Here is a 27,786-nt window from a genome sequence, read left to right on the forward strand (position 1 = left end):
AACGCACAACGGACAAGGCCACTGCACGTAAACCCACTGAATTATGTGTGTTAATGTTACATTATGTGACCTGATGAGAGAATGAACAATTTAGTTCTTTCAGTCAGTAGCAAACGTCATTCAGCAAGTGACAGCCGGTTTAGACCAGGGGTTCAATGTAATGAATTTGGTAGTAGTAGGTTGGAAAATCAGTTCCAGTATACTAACTTTGTACTTAAATAGGACAAGAACTGCTTTGAAAATGTTTTGTTTTTTGCATAATTTGTGTGGGTCTACTCATACCTGCACCATCAAATACACTCTGCACTGTAACACTATATATTGCAACTTACTGTACAAACCCTATGTTGTTTATTGCTATTTTTCAACTAATGGTTCAGGCTTTGAACCCATTATTGAAAGAATTAAATCCGTAAATTAATTTAACCTCAAGTTGCTGTAAAGTAGTTTGAAATGGAACGTTTTCTGCATTATTTTCAGTGACGTGACCTTCGGCACAAAGCTTAAAGAAAGCTAACGCAAAGTGCGGGATGCAAGGAAAAGTCTTGACAGGCTGAAAGTCATGCACGTGGACATACAGAAGTAAAGGAACGCATTTATAATCTGCTCTCTCTGTCTCAAATTAACTTACATGTACACGCTGTACACAAACAGAAAAAGGATGTAACTTCACAACACATTTCAGTGATCGTCTCGCTCCCTTTTTATTAAGCTGTTGAAGATTACAGTGAAAAGGAGAAGGGTCACATCAGACATCTAAGCACTTGAGGAATCTTCACTTGTTTTGCTGCATTCATGGCAGACTTGGGCAATAAGGAACACTGAACCAGAACGGTCATACAGCCATGCCATATGGTTCATATACACAGGTGTGCACGTACAAGAGGGCTCAAAAAAGGACATAACCTTGAAATACCAGGAGCTACAACAACAGTGTTTCTGGAGTAAATTTTCTGTGCAAAATATTTCAAATCTGTACCTTTATTAAGGTAATTAACAAATACATAGAGCATTTATAGTAAAACTGTATTTACATATCACATTACAAGAGGCATGACTTATATTACAGATTCTCGTTGAATTCTAAGAAAAGTTCTATTTGATTTTTATTTTTTTATCATAAGAAGAACAAGACAGCTTTAGAATCCCATAAATACATACTGAACTCAGATCGACACTTGGCAAATTGTTCTTTTCTCTGTTGTAAACTCGTCATATTTGTTGTGAGCAAGTACAGGGTTAAATTAGTTTCCAATAGTAAAAGACAAACAAGTGTGCACTGATACATTTCACTGACATACAAGATTAACGCGTTGATTTAGTGGCAATTTTTAACTAATCCTGTCAGATGAAAGTCAGTAGAGGACACGGTGAAATGCACCTCTCTCACAAGCATCTTCCATTTGTCTGACTTTTGTAAACAGAGCAATTCTCCAGTGGTGTGACTATTCCAGCGTGGTCTTAAATGTAGAAGTAGTTCTCAGCAGCTTCTCCGCTCTCCGCCATCTCACTCAGCTGTTTGTTTATTGAATCCTGCAGCGACCCCAGAGAGAGATCTAACACTGGACTGGTCTCTGTGCTCGGAGAACCCTGTGGGATCTCCAGGAGAGCGCCAGACGGCTCTGCGTCCACTAACTGCTCTCCGTCGCTCAGGCTCAGTCTGTATGCGCCTTCCGTCTCTGCGGTGGCCGTTTCCTTAGCGACAGTTTCCAAGGCAACCTCCTCGGCAGTCGCATCCTGCACCGCTGCATTGTCCCGTCCTTTGGAGGCCTTGAGTTCGGCCAGTTTCTCAATTTCTTGAACTAGTTCCTCGTTTTGCTCCTTCCACTGGCGGTACCTTGAGGCTGTCAGATTAGACTCCTCCAGGATCTTGTTGATTTGCTGCAACTCTGCTTCTTTTGCCTGCAGAGCAAATGGGGGCTTCAGTGAGTGACGTACTCAAACATGAATTTGTCTGATTTTGACTGATTGAGAACAACAACCCTGTTTAATTTGATTAATCAGAGTCGATTAATCAAATGAAAAACATACCACAGAGGTGTGACCACTGCACATGTGAACTACTTCTACAGCAACTACATCTACTTCTATACAGAATGTTCTTAAATTAAGAGAAAGTACCCTGATCTACGCCTGATCACATACTTCATGACAGTCCCTAAAACTTCAGTCAAAAGCAAAAATATATACGATCTTATGACTCAAGAATGGATCAAATGAGTATCACCAACCGAGTGATTTTTAACTGGCGAATGTGTCATTATACATGATTTGTCCAATAATTACTGAATGAAGGTGGTCGTCCTGTGTCAGTATATTGTCATTTGATGTTGTGTCTTGCCAGCAAATGAAAACCTGAGCCATGTGCCGATGGACTTTTTCTCCTCACCTTCAGAGTGCTCTGCAGGGCCCGGAGCGTGTGCGCTTTCTCGTTAATGATAGGGTTCTTGTTGCGTCGAATGAACGACTTCCTGAAGTGGTCGTGTGTAAACGGCTGCTCTTGGCCGATGAGAGAAACTCCGCCTTCCTTTATGTTGTTTAAAATCTTACCCATCTCATCTTCTGGGGCGCCTTCTCACAAGGACGGCGACACAGGCAAGGAAGTAAAGTAAGCGCAAGTAAAGGTGGAGACACAAAAGTGACAGGAGAAAGAGATGGAATTAAATGCAAAACAGGGCAGTAGGATTATTTTTGACAACCTCACACACATGAATCTGTGATTGGACCAAATATCTGCAGGGTAGTCAAGAAAACAACATGTCATGGAGAAGAGGATTTTCCAAAGACACAAATTATCAAAACATTTATCAACGGGACTCCATCTTCACAGATTAAAGAAATTATTCTTTGAGGGAGAAAACTAGAAAAGCAGCAGAGAAAACAAGACACTAGTTGAGCCAGAGAGTACAAACCTGTGCCTTTGCTGCCCCCTGTCGGAGGACTCAATAGTGGCATCTTGTTCGTCTTCCCCTTGGGGCGAGGCAGAGTGTTGGACTGCACCTTCTGAAGGACGTAATGAAGAGCTTTAGGATCTGAATGATACTCTGAATGGTGTGTGTGTGTGCGCGCGCACGGTTATGAATGTGTAACCCTCGAACTGACCTTGTTTCTTCTGCGGGGTGAAGGAGATCTCTCGCTTTCTGATTCCGTCTCACTGTAACATTCTGGTCACAAGTGTAGACAGGTGTTAAATAATGATACTACAGTACAGTATGCGCCAGTGTATTAACAATGCATGTGTAATATACTCAGCTCTTCTGATCATTTTTAAATGGCTGACAAGACTTGGTTAAAATCACATATCAAAATGCTGGTAACCATAGCAACACTTGACTCTGTCTGCTGAAATCATAGCCGTAGATTAACAGGACTGCAGTCTTAAAAAATATAATATTATCTATGACAATGAAATAAGTCTGAGGTGTCCAGATGTGAAACGTTTTAGTGATTATTTGTCCGAACAGATCAACCTACCTTCCTCACTATCGGGGCCTTTGTGGAGCTTGTTGTGCTTCTGTATGGATGTAATCAAGCAGTTAATCCACCTGGAGAAAACAAAATGACTTAATCAACATTGACAATTATGTTAATACATCTCTAACGTTTGGAATTATGCTACCATACATTTTATTTTCAACATATGTGATCATTACTTGGAGCAGCACAGACACAGGGTTCTAAAATGCAGACTGTAGGGGGCAGTACAGACCAACAACTGTTAGGGTATGATTTAACACCTCTACTGTGCTCGCTGTTTGCAATAAAATGAATGAATGACGATATTACATTGGAGCTAGTGCAGCCCAAAAACCACACAAACTAGATCCTCCTTTACAGTCGTTAGCCCACTATTGTACAGATGCATTTTGCAATCTGTTATTTCTGTAGGAATTTAGGTTTTGGTGGCTAAATTTGAATCATTACACTGCCTTGGGCCTGAAAAAGAGAAAGAAAGAAAAACGAAGAGAAGAGAGGCAGGCTGAACGTACTTGCTCATGTCGCTGACATTGTCAGCAGCGAAGAAGAAGTTTTGAAACCTCTGGTGGCACATTTTGAACACGCTGGTGGAGAGAGGGGAGTCACAAACATGAAGTGGATCTCAGAGTGCAAAAAACTCGTCACAGTGAAATTAAAACAAATAAATCATGAACACACACACACACGCGCGCACGCGCACCAACACAGAAGAAAGTCTCCTTCCCCCTTATCCATTGTTAATGGTGATGGGACTCCAGGAATTCATGAGATACTAGATGCACTTTTCCCTTAACAGTTAATTTTGAAAACAGAGAAAATGGTTTTGTTTCCTGCTCCATAAATATAACTGTTGCATAAACCCAGAACAGATCTTCTGCTGTGCACAGGGACAATGAAGCTTCTGTTTCAAACTAAAAGTTGAAAATAGTTTTTCATTTCAGCACCATATCTTTCATAAAATCTACAAACTACAAAGCCCTGCATATAACTAGATAAAATGTTAAAAAGCCTGTTAAAATGATTCATCTTTGAGTTCGTCCTTACTATTTTCTCTTGTGCTCTCCGGCGCTCTCTATGTTGTAGCTGGATATATTGACCAGACCCTCTGCCTTCTCATCCTGTAGGAAAAAAACCACACGAAAAAACACATTTCAGCAAAGTTAGACTGACTAAAGAAAAGAGGAACAGTAAAACAAGAGTAAATCTAATTAAATGACTCCTAGTAAAACAAAATGGAAGACAATGTCTTTGGAATAAATTAAGTGCCTGATAATATCTTTTATGATATGTTCAAAACTACTTCCAAACTTTTAATAAGCTGTCAAGTCTAAAAATACTTCCAGTAATATATTAAAACACATACTACACTAAAGTTTTACACAGCAAAATACTAAAACAACAGTACTGAAATCATGTTTCAAGGGTACTACTTCATTCATTTGGTTCTAAGGAGATAAAATCAAATTTACTCCCATGTGCCCACCTGTTGGCTGGTGTACCAGTAAAGTGAGGGCCCCTTGAGGACAAACCAGAAGCGCTGCCACTTCTGGGCGATGAAGACACTGCTCTCCTTCCTCTTCTTCCACAGCCAGCCATCGCAGTCGGGACGACCCAGCTCACGGCAGGACACACGACGCCGACTCAGAGCCGTCGACATTCCTGGGAGGAAAGGACATCCAGGGGTAATCTCAGTTTTTGCGTGGCAACATAACAAGGTATTAGTTCTTGGTTTTGATACGAGTGTTTATGTCATCACAATAGCACTTTCATGATGTGTCTGGCATATATTCTATACTCTTTGCGACTTAATTGTTTCAGGATCCATGGAAGGATGGGAACTTAGTTTATTTTTAATACCTATTTTGAGTTGGGTCTATCTTGATTTTTGGTCAATTCTGGACCCTGACTCTGACTCTGACTTTTTCAAGCCTATCTACACATTTCCAAAAGATAGACATACAATAACCAAAAGAAACTTTTTTTTTTTTACCAGTAGCTTATTCATGTCTCTTTTCTTACTAGCACTTATTATATTTTGGAAAGTAATCTGTTAATCATAAAGAAACTCCTAAAGTAGTATTTTTTTTCCCTATTTTGCCTTTAAATTGGAGCTAAGTTTGCTCTGGTCTTTTCTTTGAGTTTCATTTTTTGAGTTTTTGAGTTCCAGACTCTTGTCAACCCTATCCTGAATTCAGCTTGACTTTGGTTTTGGCTGGACGTTTTACTTATATGCTTGTATGTTTTTACAACAAAAAATGTTACCTTTTGTACAACTCTTTTTCATGTCCTTATTCCCCTGAAAAGAGAATCCAACAGAGTTCATTCAGTGTTTCAAATGAAGTTTAAAACAAACCCAATCAATCTGATCTGGTCGAAATTCAAATTTCTGGCTGAGAGCGTTATTCATTTCCTCTCACCGTGTGCCCCACCATTTCAGGGCAGGAACTGACGCTAGCTGTTTCTTGGTTGGCTCCTTGAGGTGAATGACTTCTGGGCGACAGCGACTGGTCTCTTCTGAGTCTTGGGGAGAGCCTTGAACTCTCCAAACCCTCAAAGTCCCCTGAGAAAATGTGTGTTGACAGTCAAGTGATGGAAACACGATTACTATTTAAAACACCATGAGTATTCAAGACTGAATCTGTGTCTGCAGTCAGCGATCTACATCAATTACTCTTTTCCTCCGTCGACATCAGTGAGCAATAAATCTCACTGGTGTTAATGGTACAAATGCTAATAAATCCATCGAGCTGGCAATTACTCCGACTAGTTTTACATTAAGAGAGTATTTTGCGATTTGTCGGCATCTTATCCATGGCAGGTCAGAGTCTCAAATCCTTTTGATGTTACAGTACAATCAAAGCCAAGATTGTCACCTAAACAGCCCTTGGAAATTCTATTTTTTGTAATACAGAAAAAATTGCTCAAAGAAGAGAATCGGGTGCACAATTTGAGGCTGAAAAAACTACAATTCCTTTACTATATGGGCTACAGAAAGATAATTAAAGCAGACCCAGGTGTATCAACCACAGTCTACACTGATCACAGCAGCATCTCAGTGGGACAGATCTATTTCAAATTACCTTTTAGTAGCAAATGTAAATGTGGCATTTTTATTTTTACCTGCGGACAGTGTATCATGGATTTTCTTCATTACCTTATTTAGCGTTTTTAACATTTTTTCCAAGAGATATATTTAGGAGGCTTAGTGTTAAGTTATTCTTTCATATCTGTTTAATAAAGACCACTTTTTAGCTGAACCCTCTATGTTCTAGCCAATATCCTGCTTTAACAGCTGAAACATATTGAGGACTTTTGAGGGAAGAAAACATCTTGCAAAAGGCCTGGATTTCCTCTAGAGTACATTTCTTACCTGGGGCTGACAGTGGTGACAACCCCCCTTGTTGGTTTTGATGTGAAGTGAGCATCAGACTCCCATCCAGCTCTTTTTCACAGGACAACACTGAGTCCTCCTGTCCCACAGGCCGCTGTTGTACCTCTGGCCCGTGAATAGCTTTCCTGTGGAATGGAAAAAAGCGAAACTGATCACAACGCCAACCGAAACAACTCACTGATGGTGCATTCAGGTGCTATCAAGAGGCTACAACATCTGAGGTTTTAGAATCAGCAATCAAAAAGCATGCAAAAATAAATAACAGAAAACATGGGGGTGTGTTTGACAAAATAATAGATGTTCCTAACTTATTGGTAAGAAGTCAAACCTGTGGTTAGCAGGTCAAAAATAAGATAAATGGTATAAATGACCTGTAGTATAACTTAAAGGAATGAAATACGACTCTATATGCCAGCAGTCTAAAGTTTTTGCTTATTTTTTTCCTTGGACTCGAGTTGTAGTGTATCAGGATGTGACAGGATTATTTACAGCCTTAATGCACCATCCCAGCCTACTCCCTCATTTGTCTGACTACGCCTGCTCTCCATCAGCTTTCACTGTGTCTTTCTGCCTGTCCATCACTTTTTCCTCCCTTCTCCTATTTTTCTTTTCTAGTTCCCCTGGTTTATGTCTTTCTTCATCTCTCCAGACCTCCCTCATCTATTCATCTTTCTCGTCATCTCTTTCTTTTCTCTCTTTTCCAGTCAGATGTGGGTTGTGGGTGTGTGTGGTGGAATCTATGGTATTTGCGTTGTGACCTCATCACAAACCTACCAGTTCCTGGCAGAATAACAAGGTCAAAAGGGTTCATGGGAGCTTCAGCTCTCTTGAGTAAATCTCTGGTAGTTTAGTAAACCAAATTTATGTCCAACCCCTTCTGTCTGCATACTGAGATTTTATTATGCTTCCAAACAGACTTGCTGAAAATTCCAAATTCCCGCAGATCACAGATCATTTTACTGGTTATTCACGAACTCAAAATACTTAATTTCATAGTCAGGACCGAATGTATTTGTGATGAGAGACCCAATTTGCTTCTGACCTATAGCTTTTGATTTTGCATATTCGGATTATGTATGCAGTTTTACAATTAAAGGTACCTTAACAAAGGTTTATTTTACATTCATTATATTATTAAGTTATCTCTGTGTATTACTACACTTGGTGGTCAGTGGAATAGAATGAAACCACTGGCAGGAATATGTATAATGTCAACCATATGCACGTGCACAAGACAGAAACAAAACAGGGACCCACTCATAAAAACATTGCTCGATAGCACTGATAGTGGTCAAAAATTCCTCCAGGTACCTTTAATTTACACACTTTAGTACACACTGTACACACATATTTTTGTTGCTATCTATAAAAGGGAAAATCAGTAACCCTCTACCACTGTATATCTAATTATATATTATTATATTGATATGTCTGGCTATAGAGTAAATATTCTAGAAAAATCAATTGAGAAACTGTCTATGGATAAAATAACCCAGGTGGTAGTTTCTGTTTTTGGCAAATCAACTGAAATAAATAGCTGACAAATCAGAAAACTTTATCACATTGATGCAAAAACCATTTTAAAATCCACTATTGCCCACAATAACCTAATATACCCAGAATTATTAAACAGAACAGCTAATTAGTAGCGGAAAAGCTCATTTATCCTCTCACCTAAAAGACAGGGACCTGACAGAAGCTGCTACCCTCTCAAATATGGAGTGCCTCGGATTCTCCTCCTCGTCCTCTGACCCCTCGTCTTTCTCTTCTTCCTCTTTCTGATAAGAAATCAGCAGAAATGCAAGCATGTGAGCGTGCACGCACAGAGTGCAACTCTGTGTGTGTGTGTGTTTGTGTGTGTGTGTGTATGCGTGCGTGTGTGTTTGTCTGTGTGTTTGCGTGTACTTGGGGCTTAGTGGAGGGATAAGGAGGAGGCAGATGTCATGTGGACTTTAATGGTGCCTTCTCCTCAGGTCTCCATCCATGCAATCAGTGGCTCAGAAGATGAGCACACACGTGCACGCACCCACACACAGACACAGACACACACACACACACACACACACACACACACACACACACACACACACACACACACACACACACACACACACACACACACACACACACACACACACACAAACACACATAAAAGAAATATGACTAGTCTGTGAAACTCTTGCTAAAAGCAGAGCATCTTGTGAGGTCAATAAGGAGTTGATACACACAGTTGTTATACATCTCCTTATGTGTGTTCTCACACCAGGCGCCACCAGCTAGATCTGAGATTAACATGGTAACGGTCACATGGGTGTGTGTGTGTGTATGTGCCTTCAGATGCAGTGTATAATTTAGTGTGTCGTTCAAAGACAAACAACGGTCGGCATGGTGACTACTGAAAGCGTGTAAGTGTTTTTGGAAACGGATCCCAAGGAAATCGAAAAGAGGATTCTCATGACAGAGACGGTTCAGGTACCCCTGACATAAACTATGTAACAATCCAGTTTATGAAGGATGATTTGATGTTTCTCCCCTGGATGCAATTACCCTAAACTGAAGTGGAGTGGTAGATAAATAAAATTGTATGTATGCAACCATAAAAAAATTTCCAGATGCTTGTGAGGCAAACAAGCCACAAGGAAAACGCCAGTCCTAAAAATGTTCCAGTCTCTGTGGGGCCCCATCATGAGTAATTCTGAAAACTGATATTTAGTAATGATATGCCCAGTTTTTCCCATTGTTCAGTCCCCGTGAGGTTGGTGGTGAAGATAATGTGTGTGAACCATGGATGAGAAAGCAAATGATTTAATCATAGGGTTAACAAAACATTACCTAAAACTCTGTAAGTTATTCCTGATGGCTATAATGTTCATTAAATCCAAAGATTTTATTATCACTTAAAGTTTTAAATGGAACTAGTATCATAGTGATAATTCTGCTATTCTTAGAGCTTTGTCACCATCATCTTCTGGAGATCATTAATATATCCATTCCACATTTCATTATATGATATTCATATAATTGGTGGAGTGATGAGGTGAGTGGAGAAAGACTTAAAAGGTCCCTGACCTGTGTAGAGGAGGCCTGCTGGACTAGGTCTTTGTGTCGGACTGACCCAGGGATCTTCTTCACGACCAGATTCACTCCACTGGGATTCTCCCGCAGCTTCTTCACAAGATTTGCTCTGCTCCAGCCCACCTGACACACAGCAAAACAGGTGATTATTCTAATACGAAGCTTACAGATTCAGACACATTGCAGGGACAGTAAATGTACACAACTCCGTGTAAGTTACTTTGTAGCTGAGACAATGTAAGGTTCATACTGTCATGAAGCCTAAAAGACTGACAGGATCACAAATACACATTGAAATGAAGCGGTCCAAAATACATACAGGCTTGTGTACACATACTTTATATACTGTATCACTCACCACTATCTGGTTGTTGACTAGAATCACTTCATCACCAGCCAAGATGTTCACATAGACATCATTCGAAGGCTGCAAAAGGAGAAACAAACAACACAAATAAGAATCCCAAAGAAAAAAAACCCAGTCAAATATGGTGCACAATAACTTGTGGTGTAATATTCTTCTTTATCTTTTTAGGAATGAAATTCTGTTCTTTTTCGCATAGTGCGAATCTCCGTGTTTTCGCCCGTATCGTGAAGCAGTACTAAGATCATGCCCACATTCATATAGTCCGTGCGTGTGTGTGTGTGTGGGCAGTGACCGTGTCTCTTATTAGCAGTCAACTGTGGTGATGCAACTGTAGTAGCAGGAGGATCTAGGCTACTTTACTGTTGACATCATGGAAAAATAACTTCTCCCTCTTTCTCTCTTACAGGAGAGCTACCCTCACAATCATCTTACAAGCCCTCCTTATTCTGGCTGATTAATACTCCTCCATCCTCCCAACACTAACATGTTTATTTTCCAAGTCCTCTGAGCTCAGTCCTCTTTGGCTTTCTCAAAAAAGTCATGCATCTGCTTCTACGAGATGATTTGAATTTTTACACGAGAAGCTTTTATGCATCTTAAAAGCCAAATCACTTTAAACTAAAGTTAACAAAATCAACAGACTAAGGTAATTCGCCACTTTTAATGTCATAAATCATATGTACTAGATTTCCCCTGTGGTTCTACGAAGTTTAACAGTCAACTACAATGAGTATGTTTATTCTAAATATGAAAATGGCAGATGAACTCTGCAACTAATACACACACTGTTTACATGCCGTCTGCAGCACTTGGAACAAGCAGCCTCAAGTAGGTATCTGCAGCACTAGGGCTCAGATTGGTTTCAATTATAAAACAGTGAAGCAAAGAAAGATAAGCCAACAACTAAAAATAATACGTCACACGAAAGTACTTCTAAGGGGATTTCTGCCTTCACAGTAGAGAAAGACCTCATTGTATACACCTGCTACCAAGAACAACCACTGAATGAAATTTTTGATATCACAAACATAGAAGAGAGTTTTATTTTGGAGTATTTTTGAGAAAGAGCCAGAAAAAGGAAAACTGATAATTCTCCCTTTTTATTTTTCGCTTTACATAACTGAAAATATACTTCCTGCAAGGGGCTTTTGCAAAGAGACAAACTGTAACTGAAGTTAACCTTTTGGTCTTGAGTTCAAGTGGAGCAGAGGTTTCGCACCTTTCTCCCCCGGGGGGTGGTTAAGGGCACTGAGGTGGCACTGATTTTTAACTCTGTGTGGTTTGTGAATCAACAGTGAGAGAAGGAAAGTAAATGAGAGAGCCTGACCTCAGCAGCAGTTCCGGTCACGTAGTGGTTACTGCAGCCAGTGGACGTAATCTCAATCCCCTGAGAGAAAGAGAAACAGAAAGATGTTATATACACTTCAGACCGATAAACCTACATATACCAGGAGCTTTGCCATAAAGAACGTCACATCACTGAGTCAAAATGATTCACCTTGATGTGCGTTACTCTGTCAGTGGAGATACTGATGTCTGTCTCCAGATGTATTAGTGGTTCAGCCTGTAATTACCCATCGGCCTGCCCTGATTGATTATTTCACTTTATGGGAATGGGGAGAGCCAATTAATCACACCCCAGATCAGCCCTGATCACATAATCAATAAACATCCCCTGACAACAGAAACATGGAGAGATTTCAACTTTGAACCGAAAAGAGCAGAGCCCAAGAAACCGTTCCTCCCTTCAACTCATAAAAACAACAGAAGATATATATGTATATGTGTATATATATATATATATATATATATATATATATATATATATATACATATACATATATTATTCTATCAACTTATTTGCTGAAAATATCAAAATTTTCTGGGGTTTATTGGCAACGGCTATGACGCATTACTGTATACCACATCACTTCAAAATCTGTAGCTATCAAATTCAAATTCAAACCTGGAAATTTCATTATGTTACCGCATCTTACACACAGCTGACCCTGTGGTTCTACACAACAGACAGCTGGTGATGTGAATGTGATGCCTTTGATGGTAATACTTACTTATTACTTTACTTTAAACCCCTCATTTAGCATTTATAGGTCGTATACGGCACATACAATACATTTAATAAATGGTTTAAAATTAATACTATGTATGTACTAATGTATCTGTAATCAGATATAAGCCATATGTGGAGGCTGGTGTCTAAACAGATTATGAATAACAATGAAGTAAAATACAATCGTAATGATGTAAAATATATTTTCATAGGAGAAGTTATAATTGTTGATAAATACTGTACATTAACAAAAAACTACAAATTTCAGCTGGGTACAGGTAAATTATAATGTGCTATAAAACCATTTACTAAATGTTAGTTAGTCCTTATTAATGCTATAAAGTAAAGTTTTTCAATGATAATAATATTTGTTTATGGATTATGATGACACATTAGGCACTGCTATTCCCAGAGATAACTTCACAACCACATAATGTAGTAAGCTATTCATCACCTATGCTAACTACCCAGATATTTTTCTCTCAAGTCCAAACATAGGGCTTTTATGCTATCATGAAAATATAAAAAAGCGTAATTTCCTATGCTTTAAGCTAAGACATTTACGAGTCATGTTTGAAAGGATATAGGATGAGTCACTGTTTTTGTCGGTCATGTCCTAACATTACGGACATGTCTGAGATACAATTCACATCTGAACTGTTGAAAAAATTCTCTTCTCTTCATCTTCACCCTCTCCTTTGTGGAATACATTTAAATTTGAGAAAAATGTTAGTTTAGATTCACATTTACTTCATGAATTGAACAACTGCAGAGCATGTTTTGTACATTCAATGTATGCGAACTATAATTCTTCCTGCCTCTCATTTCCCCCTCTGTCGTTAGTTCTGCTTACTCTCAATCTTTTGGCCTGCAGCCCTCATTATTGGTGATGCGCTCCAATCAGTTTCTCTCTGTCAATGGAGGATAATCAGGTTTTGTTGCTAGATATTAAGGGCATTTTTATAAATTATCCAGTTCCAGTGTAAAAACCTTTAAACAAGAATTATTTCCAACATTTTGGCTAAAACCCACTCCTCTTACACACCTGCAGCAACACACAGACACAAACAAAATGTGTGCTTGTCTACAGCATCTGAGGTGATGAAGTGGGGCTATAAAACGTGCATATTTTCTGTAAAGATAACACACTGGTGATGATTTGGAAGGACAATCAACTGAGTGAGTGAGCACAAGCAAAAGGGTCTGCTATTGTCATCTAACGAGAGAGGTTTTTACCTAATGGGCTGAGTACACAAAGGGGAAGGAAATTGGACAAACGCATTGAGCAAGCTTGCTTTTTACAAATGAAAACTAAAATGACACTAAATGATGCAGATAACAGAATAGAAAGTTGTTTATGAACAACTTGATGTGAGAGAAGGATTTTTGAGGAAGTAAAAAGAGTAGAAGTGGTTACAATGAGAACCTTAAGTTAGATGAAAGAAGTGATGAGTGGAACCAAATGATGATGGAAACCTCTGGGCAGTGAAGAAGGCAGAAAATGAATACTGAAAAATCACAGAGAGAGCGAGAGAAAATGAGACACAGAGCGAGAGCTGATTGTCAAGAAATTGGTGAAGTGATAGAGCGGGGAGAGAATTTTAAAAATTATGGTAATAATGAGATGGTAGGATGCTGTACACATGAGATGAAATGGAAAAAGAAATCTCATCCAGGGGAAGTAAAGAAGAGGCAGAACTTTTGAGAAAGAGCTTAAAAATATTAAACTGAGTTGATGGAGTCACTGAATGGAATAAATACTGAATATAAAATGTTTCTCAACCATTATGTGTATCTATTGATTGGGGATTGTTTCAGAGGGCAGCAGACCACATACAGTGGATTAACTTTTTATTTTTAAATTCAAAATAATACCTTTCCTGAATAGTGCAACTATCAAAATTGTAAATAGTGGGCATGAGATGATAATAGAAAGGTAGAAAACAATGGTCATTTCGTAGAATTCCTGTGCTTCTTATTAGGGCTGCAAACAGCACTTATTTTTATTACTGCTTAATAAGTTACATATAATATTTTCTTGATAAAATCAATCAAACATTCAATTTATAAAATGTCAGTCAAAAGTGAAAAATGTCCATCAAAATTTACCAAAGGCTAAGATTAAGTCTTTATATTGCTTGTTTTGTCCAACTTACACTCCAAAAACCAAAAATATTCACTTTTATTATCATATTGGACAAAGAAAAGAAGCTGAGATTAATAGAATGATTTAAACATTCAATTGATGATCAAAATATTTGCCAGCTATTTCTCTGTTGATTGACTAATTGATTAACCAAGTAATTGTTTCAACTATATCCTTATACATTATCAAATGGATTATTTACAGGTTATTGAACAGAAACAAAATAGATCTTTCTTTTGGTTGTGACCCCCAAGGACAGACCCCATTTTGAAAACCTCTGATTTCTAATTCTGAATGATTTAAACATCAGAAAGTTAAATTCACATACATTTTACATTTTTATCTGTGTTACAGTTACTGTATATGCTAAAATATACCATATAGTATAGTAAAAGTGTTGGGACTTTTACTGTACTAAATAGAATTTTGCATCTGCTCAGAAGATTTTTCACTTGCTCTACATATAATAGCAAAAGATCAGAGTTAGAAAGAACAAGAGGAGATGTTTACCAGCTGATCACCAGGAGACACAGGCACTAGGTCAACACTCTCGAGCTGAGCAGTGTGGGTAAGAAGCGCTTCAGGGCTGGAGTTCAGGATCTCATCGCACAACGCCACCAACTGACGGCACTGGCGATTGAAACACACCGAAATTTACTCCGAGGAGAAGTTGGTTTTTACTACAATTTATTTAAACATACTTTGAAAATCTATTTGGCATACTATCAAGAACATCTTATTCAGTCCTTGACAAAATAAAAGGTAAAACCAGCAGACTTACTACAGAGATGATGTCTTTTTCCTTTTCATAGACAGTAGTATCCTGTTGGATGAGGGAAACAACTTGACATGAGTTCCAGTTTCATAGAGCAGAATACCAAAATGACACCACAGCAGCCCACGACATGTAATGCTGATATTGATTTGTGGAAGTGGGACAATCTGACTCAAAACTCATGTCCTATTTCCTCCTCACAGCCTGAGCCAGGAAGTGAAAGGCCAGAGGGATACAGCGGCAGGAGAGGCATCATTCCAGACCTCTAGTGGTATTTTAACTGCCTTTTAGAAACGCCGTACTCTTGTAGAAATGAATAAATACATAAAGCATCAGAAAAATATTCTACAAAATTAGCGGTAGAGCAGGGAAGGGCTAATGGTGTGTGAAGTCCACCTAATCCAAGGATTCACACTAATCCCCTCAGCACACATGCGCACACACTTTATGTACAGTGTGTGAATGCAAGTGTGCATCCAACACAAACACACACATGCAGGAAGTCAGTGGTCAATTTACGAGTTGGTAGAATCAGTACAGTGGAACTAAACTGCTTAATCTCTGGTTCCTGGGAGGAAAGTGTTGACAATGCTCCTATAGGCATTACTATGAGGAACCTGAGCTGGCCTGGAGGCTGGAGAGTTGAGGGGGAGGCTTTGAATGAAGGAGGAAGATGAGAGGTTAAAAGATAGGAGGGTAGATGTTTACACAGCATTGAATATTTATTGAATAGACTAAACCAACATACCATTACTGCCTATAAACTAATTTCCAATCCCTGATGATGTATGAGTTACATAAAGGATTGTAAGGGGAAACGAATCCCTGGGAAATGTAACAAGGGATCAACAGTGAACACGGTTGGATTTCTGGGCTAATTAAAGGCTGTTACACAAGGCTGGAGGGAGGGGTAGGAATAGCTGAGGTTTCTGTCATGATCGCCGGTCAGTTCAACTTGTCTGCTTGTTTTTGTTTCGTGTGTGTGTGTGTGTGTTGCTATATTGCCCTCTGGGATTTGTTTTGAGTACGGATACCTTAGAGACAGCACTGCAAAATGTTGGGTATAAACACTTACAGATATCCTGATCTTTATCCTGATCCCTACTTGAGCAAAGTAGTCTTGCCATGGCACACTACTGCTTGCTAAACTGACTAATTTTATTTTAGCTAGTTAGTTAGTTAGTTAGCTAGTCAGTTAGGCTTCATTCACAGCATAAACAAACAAACAAAAAAAACCCATTTAGTTATAGTTATTTAAAACAGAACTTACACAAGAAGCTGGACTTAGAAAGAAATACACAGATTCAGTTAGAAAGAAATTATTATAAAATACAGAGGTGAGCTGTGTGTGAAGATGAGGCCTCTGAGAGAATGTTGCTAACATAACCAAAACATACAGTATTATTAGTGCAAAACAGCCCCTGGGTAAATGCATCTGAAAATAAATGTATGAATAACTTTAGCCGCTTAGAGAAACTTTTCCCACATGATAATACCACAAAAAACTTAGGGCAATCACAAGAAAGAGTTTTAAAACAAGACTAAGAGTCTATAGATGCTAAGGGCTCTGTGAGGCTGTAGGTAGTCACAGTGATGCGTTGAGCTAAATGCTAACAATAGCATTTTAACATGGCCACAATGACAATGTTAACATGCTGATCGTTAGCAGGTATGTTCACTATTTGCTAAATGTTAGCATGCTGACATTTGCTAATTAGGGCTAAACACCAAGTATATGAGGCTGATGGGAATGTTATTAGTTTTGCAGGCATTTGGTCATAAACCAAAGTATTGGACAAATTGACAATTTCACCAAAGTTAATACATTTGACCCTGAGGGGAAAATGAATGGCTGTACCAAATTTACCAACTAACCCATCCATTATTTGTTGACATATTTAACTCTTTTCCAGTAAAACTGCAGGAAAAGTCAGAAGATCATCAAGGTCCGTGGGCTTCATCCTATGAGGACTATGGACATCTGTAAAAAAATTTCACATCAATCCGTCCATTAGTTGTTGACATATTTCATGTCTGGACCAAAGTGGTGGAGTGAGCAACCGACTGACTGATAAACCAGCTTCGCCAACCCTAGAACCTCGGCGCTAATGTGGCTAAAAAACATTTTTTAGAATTTTTAATGACTGACAAAGTAAATGTTACGATAAACCTAATCCAATTAGGCATAAAAAAATGAATCCGGTTTAACTGCTGTAAAGCCAGGTCACACTATCAGGGTCAGGTAGATACAGTAGGATTCACCGTTACACATTTGCAGGTGGCTAAGTGCTGAAACAAGGGTTAAAACCCAGGACAGAAACTCTTTCATGACTTATCCAGATCCACATTGTAAGTGGCAGTTGTGTTAAGAGATGCTGAGGTTTAAATCCGATGCCAGCTCCTACCACACACTATCAGTTCTGCTTTTGATTCTGAAGACATGCGGTGAAAATAAAACAACATCCACACCGCCGTTTTCTGTTGTGTTTAGAGGCATATCACAGGACACTTCCGCACAACTCCGCAACCTGTTCTGCATTTCTTTTCTAACTCTGCCAGAACAGGAAATGACACCTTCATGTGCGTGAGGTGGGCGACAGGTACACTTCTGCTCTGAAACTGATGTAATGTCAGTAGGGTGTGGTGGGAAAACTGAGAGCACGGACCAACACTTCTCACTGCTTTCACAGTGAGGATGACTTTTTAGACACAAAGAGCCATTATGTCTGTATTCTCACAAACACAAATGTATGCACACATCATCACTTTCTGGCTTATTCTAATTAATTAAAATAATTAATTTAATTAATTAAATGGCTTATCTAATAAAAGCCAAGAGTGTCCAAACACATCTAGTACAAAAATATACACTATTGCTCATTTAAAAAATATCTGTTACTATGTTCCCATCAATTTTAAATTACTACAGCTACACCGTATTTGCACAAACACACACACACACACGCAGATATGCAGCAGATGATACTTATGAAGCGTATGATGCCTTTGCAGCGGTCACAGTATTTCATTGCTGAGGCAGAGGTACATGAAGAGGAGAGGGGGAGAGACAAGGGAAGAGGAAAGGAGATGAGAGGATAGGAGCTGTGGGACAGACATGTTTAGTAACCAACAACCACCAGCATGTTCATGCTCCACATGCATGCCCTTCTATTCATTTTGCTCTCAATAAAATATTAAAATACTTAACTTCGAAACAACTGCTACTGTTGTTACAGGAACCCCTCAGGTTTTTCAACATAAGATTTATAAACTGTTTATCTAACAGTGCAGTGTTTCTGTAGAGATGAACCACTTAATGTTCTCAATCAACTAAACCAGAACAAGGGGTCCAAAGTCATAGGGCTGAAACATTGAAAAAAACTGCAGCTCTGGCCTTTTAAGGACAAGTATCAATATAAATAGAAATAATAATTTCATTATGATTATTAGCTTTGTGGCTAAACAAAATAAAAGAAGAATACAGTATTGATCCGACATTCAAGATTGACCTTCTATTCCACTTCGCTGTAACTGCGGTAGTTACAGGTTAGCCACAATCACAGTATTGTAGACTCTAACAACAAATGTTAGGCAATCCCATGCAAAAAAGATGAAAAGTATTAATGTCACTGCATTCTGCTGCACTGTCAAGTAACATGCATTTACTTCACCTCATTAAAAGAAAGGTCTTGGGTTGAGCTGTCTTGTGTTGTGTTGTGGTGTGAAGCACAGTGTGCAGCTTGATCAGGCAGTGAGCTTACTTTACAGCAGTGCTCTGTGCCTGAAAGCTGTTCTCTCTATAGTTGTCTAGGAAACAAAGAATAGCTATAATGTGGGCGTAGCATTCTGGGGAAAAAAAAAGCAGGCAGCAAGGATGTATGGACACACATACACAAAAAGGCTGAAAATAACACGGAAAGATGCAATAACACACACAAACTGACATGCATGTTCAAACATAGACTGTTGATTAAAGGCACAATTAAACAGATTTATTTCTTTTCCGTTTTTTGTTGTCTGCAACTCAATATAAAAATGCAATATATCAAAGCCTTATCAATCAAAAGCCTTGTCTAGTCAAGCCCCATCGTGTCTGCTAGTTTGTTTATATACTTGGACTTTCCCAGTAGATATTTTCTATTTGCCACCAGGTCAGACTTGCTATAAAAAGACTGGGAGAGATACTGTTACTATGTTAGCTCTCTTTTACACCTGCTCCTCAGCTTTCCATCCAAATTTTCCTTAAATTTTCCCTCTTCGTTTTCTCTCCGTGTTGTCTTTCTTGCCTTTTATCACTCCACTCAGCCTTGGATTTCTCTTGTGCTCTCTTTTTCAGCCCCATAAATAATAAAAGTTATAGTCATTCACTTCTGACCGCTCACACGGGTGATGCCTTCTCTGTCCCGTCTGTATTTGAGCTTCTTATGATTTCCTCCGTCCTGCTCTTTTAGTAAGTCACCCAGTGGCAGCTCAAAATCAGTAAACATGTTGATCATGTGTTGTTGCCATATTTGGATATCTATTATAATATCTTCACTTGTCAAACAAAAACGTTACATAACCAAAATGTCACCCTTTAAAGAAAAAAGTGGTGATTGGTCTCAGAAGCATGTAATCTCCCTTATGTCAAAGGCAATTTCAAAAGTTAGATTTTGCAACAGAAAAGCTGTTTTTTTTCTTTTTTTTAGTAATCACCATTAAACTCACATACCTTCATGTAATACCTCCTAATTCATTTCGCTCTCAAATCCAACTTCATACTTGACACACTCTTCTCTCTTTCCCTCTGCCTGTCTCTATCCTGAACTTTGCTCACTGCTCGGCTGGTTCAAAGCAGACTGAGCATGTGCTAGTTAGAAACTCAGACCTGACAACTCTAGCGTGGGATCCCAAAAGCACCAGCTGACTACTGATCTCGATTGCCCCCAGGGTGCGAGAAGAAACACACAAACACTCAAACACACACGGCCAAACAGCAAATAAGAGCCCTTTCTTTGGTGTGAAGGATGTGCTGTTTCTTATGTGAATGAAGTTCTCCAGAAAAAGACGTCATAATCAAGCACGTCAGCTGTCACAGGGTGGGGCTGACACCAGCCTCAATTACCCGGGAGCTAACTTAAACTGGCCATAATGGCTCTAGTGTGTAATCCTGTATGAATGCTATGCTAAATGCAAAGCTGTTGATGTGATCGCTATGGTATAGGGACACACACAAGCTTATGTAATGTGACTCAGCTGTACAGTACATGCTACAAGTGTGTGTGAATTTTCCTCTGCACAACCTGCAGGTTGATAATACTATGATGACAGTTGACGAAGTCTGAACCCACGTGCCTGAGGATATCTTGTTTTGTCTTGTCTGTGAAACAGCTGTCCAAATCTGACCTTTTAGCTCATTTGCCAATGATTTTTAATGAATAACTACACAGCACCTGCAAAAACAAAAACCCGTACTATGCAGGTTTTATGCTATTTTGTGAATGGAATTAGTTACTATGTGGTAATTTAAACCTTGGAAACTCCTTCAATGGGTGACATTTGAGAACAGCGGAAGTCCAAAAAATGAGCCATCCTACTGTTTTCACTTCAGTGACTGATGTCATTTCGACAAGTGAGCCCATCAAAAACCAATTTACATGATCCCCCAACTAATTGGACAAAATGCTCTTTATATAAAACTACTTTTTTACTGACAGTAAATCTTACCTTTAAAACACCTGCATGCACAAACAAACAATTGTGCACAAAGTTCAAAAACAGGAATTGAGCAAACAATAGCCAGTCATTACCAAACGATGATCAACCGCTGAGAGGGACCAGCAACAAAAGCAGTGAAGGTTTTAGCTCAGTAGTCACCCACTAAGTGCTCTGCCTCCGTATCTATGGCACAGACGATGAATGAAACCAACAGTGGACGAGTCCAAATCTGATTTACCTCGTAATGGCAAAAACATCCGATCAGAGTCAACAAGCTAAATCACTCTCAGAAATCCATACTTCCTTCCTTCCCCTCTGTTCCTCTAAGTCCGTAAGAGTAATGTTACTGTTAGTATACACCAACAAAGAGACCGTGACTCTTATTTCTCACACAAAAGTCCCGTAGTTTTGTTGTAGCTCCTGTGAATGGCTAAACATGTCAAACAGCAAAATCTGGTACAGACTATCCTCAAATGGCTAGTACAGTGTATCTCAAACGATGTTTGAATGATTTCTAACATTATCATCAACACTTTAAAGAAAAAAAAAAGAAAAAAAATGGCTTTAGCCATTTTAAGAAGTCAAGCAAAGTGCAAAAGCAGCAAAAGCAGTGTCACCTTGTGGAGAATTATCCAATCAAAGAGGTGAGAACTGTACCTGTCATGTCAGGCAGGTGTCCAGATCTGACTAAAGGAGTGCTATATATAAACTACTCTCAATACTGAGCCTCCTCTTTCACCCACAGCTTCCCTGCACCTCTTACTGCCTCTCTCTAATTATCCCTCATTCTCCTGCTGTCTCTTTAGCTCAGTCTTCTTTTTGTCTTCTTAACCCCTGTCATCCTCCTTATCTCTAATGTCACTACAGTGTCGTTTCAGAGTTAATGGTCTCTCTGCCTGTTGCTCTCTGCTGAGCGTTCAGTAACACACACTCCTCCAGGATGCAAAAGTCATTTCACAGTCGCGGCACAATCCCTCTCTCAGTCTCCTCCTTCTTTCTGTGCCTTCCCCCTTAGCTTCTCGCTTTGCCCTTCCCTTCCCTCCCCCAGGCACTACAACATATCCAGGCCTGTCTGTTCTGCTACCTGTGAAAACTTTTCATCCACTTTAGATTCATCCAGTTATGAATATTCCTTCTCCTCCCTTTTCTTTCAAAGACTTCATAGTATTATGAGTGGGTCGAAACAAACAAAATCCAAACCATAATCTTCTTGAAGGTACTGCCACCTTCAAATATGCCAGGAATGTAGAGGTACAGAATGCATTACTCAGGCTGAACAGTATGAGTTTCTGTTTTGTCTTGTTGTATTTTAGGTAGTTGATTTAAAAATAAATAGCCGATCGCCCAACAGGTTGTAGTTCCTCTTTGGTAACTCAATGTGCATGACAATGACACTAGAAACATGGTTTACTCATGTGTGGTTTCTCTTAAGATGCAGTAAATGTGTAGTAAAAATGTACTAAACCAACACATAGCCATACAGATTGCATAAGAGAGATTTTTTTTAAAATTTAGCTGCAAAAGGCAGACAATAGACGACAATAAAATCAACAGCTGGAGAGACATACAAGAGATTTATGTACTTAATAGCTTAAAGCCATAAGTGGACCAACCTTGTGGACAGTTTCTCCCAGCTCTCCGCAGTAGCTGAATATGTTCTTGGTGGCGGTGAGCTGGAAAAACTGGTACCTGGAAAGAGTGGGATTAGATTTCAAATAAGCCTGGATGGAGACTGGAAGGATTTACTGCGAGCAGTTAGATGTACATCGATTTAATTTCACACAGGTACTTAAAGTGGACAAAGACAAATTAGAAAAGTCACAAAAAAAAGAAAATGAAAGACAGCAAACAGAACGGACTTGTATGGAGCAAGTATCACCTTTCTTAACAAGGGACAACACGTAAACAGCAGGTCGGTGTGTACACCAAAATATTCCCATACACAGTAAAGGTTACCCCTCTAAATGACGTTAGCCCACAGCCTTCTTTTTTACATAAAACCTACAGCAACAAAAACTACAGCCAGAACTGTTTTTGTAACACACAGCAGAGAACATTTCTGAGTAAACAATAACTGCAGAATGAAATAGGATTTCAAGTACTGTATATAATAGTTAGATATCCCCCTCTTTACAAACCTGTTGAGCAGAGAGAAGAGTCCTTTGGCAGAGATGATGAGCTCCACTACAACCTGCAGAACTCCAGCAGGCAGCTTGGTAGTGCTCCGTCCATCGTAGCTGTTGAGGCGCCAGCGGCCCTGGATGCCCATCTGGAGGGTGTGGGCAACGGCACGCAGCTTCTCTGTCAGACCACGCAGGTTATCTCCACCTATACCATATGTCTGGAGGGTGCGCACACATCAAAACACACACGTGCAAGTGGTTAAAGGACTATTCCGCTCCTGGAAGACTCTCGCGCTATTAAACATAATCAATCTGTTATGTTTAATGCATTTCTTCCCCTCATCATACGTACCGTCCCTCAACACTTCACGGATAGAGCCTTTACTACTAATGCTGATAGGCAAAGAATTCGTCTACTTCAATGTCTCATGACATAGAGGGAGGAGGTAGGTACAATATGGATGAAGTCCTCTATCACAGTATAATTAATTTTATATCATGAAATTGATACATATATTTTGGTTTTTTGTTTCTCTTTCTGAAGAAAAAAACATGCAGTCATGTGTTTTTGGCTGATCCAACCAACCCTATCATGGCAGCATAATGCAAATTTTTAGCTCAATATCGAGCAACATTAAAAAATCTACTCATTGTCAAAACAAATTTTTAAGAATGGAAGCAGCATCTCTTCTCCTGATCTACACTCAATTGTCACTTTAGTATAGTGTTAGGTATTAGGTACACCTAGCTAAAAACTAATGTAGTCGAATACAACAGTCCTGCAATAAATCCTCCCTTGCTGAAAGATATAATGCTCAGTTTTTGTTTAAAGCGTTTTAAAAGAGAACTTTATAGTCAAATTGGAGGCAGAAGTTTTACATTGAGGAGTGGTTTTAACACTTTGTCAATTCCATTTATCTCAATAAGGGAAGACTAAACTATACAGACTATATTTTATGTATTAGATAATCTCCCAAATCGCAACAATAATCAAAGGCACCGCAAACTTGATACGCTCACAGCTAACAAATCAAACTTTTTGCGAAGGATTAAGATAACTTTAAAGGTCCTTTATAAAGACAGAAGTTCTCATGTCCCGTGTCTCTGTCATGTGCCACAGTTTTCGGCCCACTGGTGTGAGACGTAACTCTTCACAGCCGCTGAGGAGCAGGTTATTGTCGTGACCCGCTCATCTTTGGTCGAGAGGTTTGGACTGATAGTGCTTTGTTGTTTCACGTGGACCAGCCAGGACAATCCTCCGTCAACAAGTGGCCATGAATTTTTCATGGCCTTTTCAAACCTGCAGTTGTTAATTATGTAACTGTGTAATTGAATGTGTTTGGTCTGTTTCATGTGAGCGTCTGATGTTTGATTTTATGAATGAGCACTGTGTTAGCACTTCATGGAGCATCAGGACAGAGAGGGAGGACACATGCATAAACACACATACACACAGCAGTTAAGGTAAAATTATACACTGTGAGTTTGTGTATGGGTTCTAATCTTGTTTTATATCAAACAAATTCTCACAAGTGAACTTATGTTAAGCTTTATTCACAAACGTATTTACACACTTATTCAGACTTTGGGTTGAACTGTTAATGCTGTAGTGACTGTTTCAATCAATACTACAGTTATTTCAGTAATTCAGCAACAAGCAGTTTAAGCACCCTGAGCTTCAATCTGATGTTCACAGGCTTTTACGCCACCAGAGCTGGAACCTTGCCTGGTACTGTCCTGCTCAAATAGTCCTTCCAATGAAACAAAGGCCATTCTGGAAACACACAGACACCCCCCACACACTCCAACACAACTATTTAAGTGTCCTAAAACTCCCTCTCAAAATTGGACAGGGAGAGGAAAATTAATTAGGCAGCAGAAAAAAAAATCAAAGGGGAGGCGGAAGTGTTTTTCTTAGTTGACTGCAAACTCTTGCAGAAATTTGCATGTAAAGTATTAGGCTCAAGCTTTTGTATTCTAAATCTGCTTTGGTTGCAGTTGAAGCATGACTAGTCCTTTGATGTTGAAGTAACTATTTTACTATGATTTGCTTGACTAGGGGGAATTTTGATATAAAAGTGCAGGGCAAAGTGAAGTTATGAACTCAAACTTGGTGCAAGTTGCCAAAGGGTCTGAGTGATTCAGTGAAGCAGGACTTGTATGGCAATAAGAGCAACTGCTGTGTATTCTGGCTGGATTTGTCAACCAGCTGCTGGTTCTGCTGTGCAAACAAGAGCAGGATCTAAAAACGGTGTAATGGTGGGAAAAAAAAAATCCGTCTCTGTTCTCCAGTATCAGACCATACACAACACCACAACAAGACAAGAAGCTGACTGCTCCGTAAATATCCAGAGCACACCTCCCCTCGCCCATCACCTCCACCGCACACGCACGGCAAAGCAGCCTTGGATACAAAGAGCACTGCTATGGACACCTATTGTACACAAACACACGTGATCCTGCTCTCTCGCTCACCAGAGAGCAGAGTTTCTCCACGGCCTCCAGTACGAGCTCCTGGTGTCCGATCTTATGGACTCCCAACTTTTCCAGGTCCTGAGAGGTCAACTGGAGCAGATCCAGACCGGACAAATGCCACTCCGAGACTGGGTACTGATGCAGGGGGGCGTCCAGACCTGGCCACAGCACACAAACACACAAACACTTCAATCACGTGCAAGGCACAAGTATAAATGGAAACCTTACATAGTCAGAAAAACACGTGCATGTAAAGGCAGAGACATGCAGAGTGAACATGGAATAACAGAGGTTAAACGTTGGGCAGTTAGGCTTGAAATAAGTAAAAATGTGTCTGTGAAACGCGAGGGATTTATATCATTTACTTGCTAAATAGTTATTAAACTCAGTTTGTAAGTTTTTGAAGTAATGACTTAGTAACTATAACCGCTTCAAAATAAAATCACAAATGGGCTTATACATTGTTTTAAATGTGTTTTTTTCATGTTATAGCCAGAGGTAGAAGAAGTATTCAAATAATTTACGTCACTAAAAATAGCAATACTACACCTTAAATGTTCTCCTTTGTGCCATAGAAATGCTGCATTAAAAATACAACATAAGTAAAAGTTTTGACAATATACAAACTGTACATAAGGTATCAAAGTAAAAGTGCTCAATGCGGAATGACCCCTGTCAGTGTATATCATTATGTAATTTGATCATTATTGTTGATGAATTAATATGTAAGTGGTACTACAATGTTGTTCGCTATGTAATTCTATTTCATACACTGTTTGATACTTTCATCTGTAGAAAGGCATCATACTTCACGCCGATTACATGTTTTGTATGTAAAATCTTGATCTGCAAAAGCAACCAGTAATTATACAGTTGTTGTTCAATAAATGTATTGGATAAGAAGTGCATTACTTCACTCTGAGGTGTAAAGTAAAATTGAAATAATCAGAAGTAAGTACAAGTACCTAAAATTGTATTTAAGTACAGTACTTGAGTAAATGTACTTAGTTACTTTCCAACACTAGTAATAGCGCACTTTTACTGTGGGCCGATATTCTAATACTAATGTTAATTTCCTTATATAACAGCATTAGAATGTATTAATCCATGTACTTTACAGTACGATGAACAGTTTCTTTTCTGTAAATGAGTCTTTGGGCGAGAGAGGACATTGGTCAAACAGGTCCTAGAAGTGGAAAACAAGACAGCCATGGTCACTGTCTCCGATGGTACTACCTCGGTGGCTGACGCTGATAGGGACAAGACTGTTGTGGCTTCTCCCTCAGCACAGGCCACTTCCTCATTCCACCTCCACCTTTCACTTCCAAGAGGATTTGTGTGGCGCTTCTATTTCGGACCTGGCCGTCCGAGCCAAAGTACCCGTGAGGCGATCAAGGCGTGACATAAAAAAAAGAAAAAAGGGGAAAAAAAAAGAAAGGGAGCCAGATATGTTCCTCACCTTGGAGCCACTCGCTGACTCTCTCCTCGCTCCAAGACGTTATCGGCTCCATGCTCGGAGTCCTGCTGCAGTCGCTGGTTCAGTTTCCAGCCGCCCTGGCCGACTTCTACCTCTCCGGGCTGCTGGAAGAAGGAAAAGTTGATCCTGATTTGGAGTCGGACGATGACGAGTGGCACTCCTTCCCGCAGGTACAGGTAAGAGTCCCCCTGCTGTCAGCCAATGCGAAACCGTCAGGCTTCGGCCAGGGTGCAGAGACCCCTCCCTCCCTCCCACCCACCCCCTAGAGCCCTTCCTTACCTGGAGGAGGAGATGGTGCGCGAAAGGTGCTGCAGCTTTAAGGCTTCATAACGTCCCATAGTTTTGCTTTCATGCCCAATCACGTCATCCGCACGAAGACCAAAAAAAAAAAAAAAAGGCTCAGGGCCTCTGGTGATCACTCAATAACAACAATATCAGTGCAGTGTAATGCAATTCAGCACAAATAACCCTGTAATAATCCTACTTTTGTGACCGTGTCAGAAAGGTCCTGCTTTAATCCTCTGGTGATCCCTGAGTGTTGAGGTTGCATTTGGTTGCATTACAGTGCAGCTAGAACCTATTTATAGGGAAATAAAAGACACTCTGCTTTTTGAAACAGAGTTGGGATCCCCGACACAAAAATACAAAGAATGCACACACCGCTGCTGCAGCTTTGCATCTTATCCCTCACAGTTCATGAGTAGTCACAAGG

The 27,786-nt window shown here is 39.6% G+C and overlaps 1 protein-coding gene across 2 annotated transcripts; it reads right to left on the bottom strand.

Moving 5' to 3' along the window:
• Nucleotides 1-703: 703 nt before the first annotated feature.
• Nucleotides 704-27,437, bottom strand: cnksr1 (connector enhancer of kinase suppressor of Ras 1). Of its 2 annotated transcripts, XM_040138179.1 has the most exons (22): nt 27,354-27,437; nt 27,057-27,265; nt 25,598-25,755; nt 23,138-23,340; nt 22,613-22,688; nt 15,309-15,350; nt 15,038-15,157; nt 11,638-11,697; nt 10,302-10,370; nt 9,938-10,066; nt 8,543-8,646; nt 6,848-6,993; nt 5,895-6,037; nt 5,740-5,773; nt 4,961-5,136; nt 4,522-4,595; nt 3,990-4,061; nt 3,475-3,545; nt 3,103-3,164; nt 2,913-3,003; nt 2,390-2,571; nt 704-1,902 (listed from the first exon to the last, which is right to left on the bottom strand). In XM_040138179.1, the coding sequence occupies exons 2-22, from the start codon at nt 27,106-27,108 to the stop codon at nt 1,462-1,464; spliced, it is 2,505 nt and encodes an 834-aa protein (XP_039994113.1). In that variant the 5' UTR covers nt 27,109-27,265; nt 27,354-27,437; the 3' UTR covers nt 704-1,461. The 2 variants fall into 2 exon arrangements, with proteins under 2 accessions (XP_039994113.1, XP_039994115.1); XM_040138181.1 differs by lacking the exons at nt 22,613-22,688; nt 23,138-23,340; nt 25,598-25,755; nt 27,057-27,265; nt 27,354-27,437 and adding an exon at nt 20,014-20,103.
• Between the last annotated feature and the right edge of the window lie 349 nt (nt 27,438-27,786).

This window comes from Xiphias gladius, chromosome 10 (genome assembly GCF_016859285.1).
Source record: "Xiphias gladius isolate SHS-SW01 ecotype Sanya breed wild chromosome 10, ASM1685928v1, whole genome shotgun sequence".
Lineage (NCBI taxonomy): Eukaryota > Metazoa > Chordata > Actinopteri > Istiophoriformes > Xiphiidae > Xiphias > Xiphias gladius.

Coding starts and splice junctions, on each gene's coding strand:
- cnksr1 (XM_040138179.1), bottom strand. CDS start 27,108: ATGGAGCCGATAACGTCTTGGAGCGAGGAGAGAGTCAGCGAGTGGCTC. Junction 25,756..27,056: donor AGTCAGCGAGTGGCTCCAAG/GTGAGGAACATA, acceptor TGCTGTGGCCAG/GTCTGGACGCCCCCCTGCAT. Junction 5,774..5,894: donor CTGAAATGGTGGGGCACACG/GTGAGAGGAAAT, acceptor TTCTCTTTTCAG/GGGAATAAGGACATGAAAAA.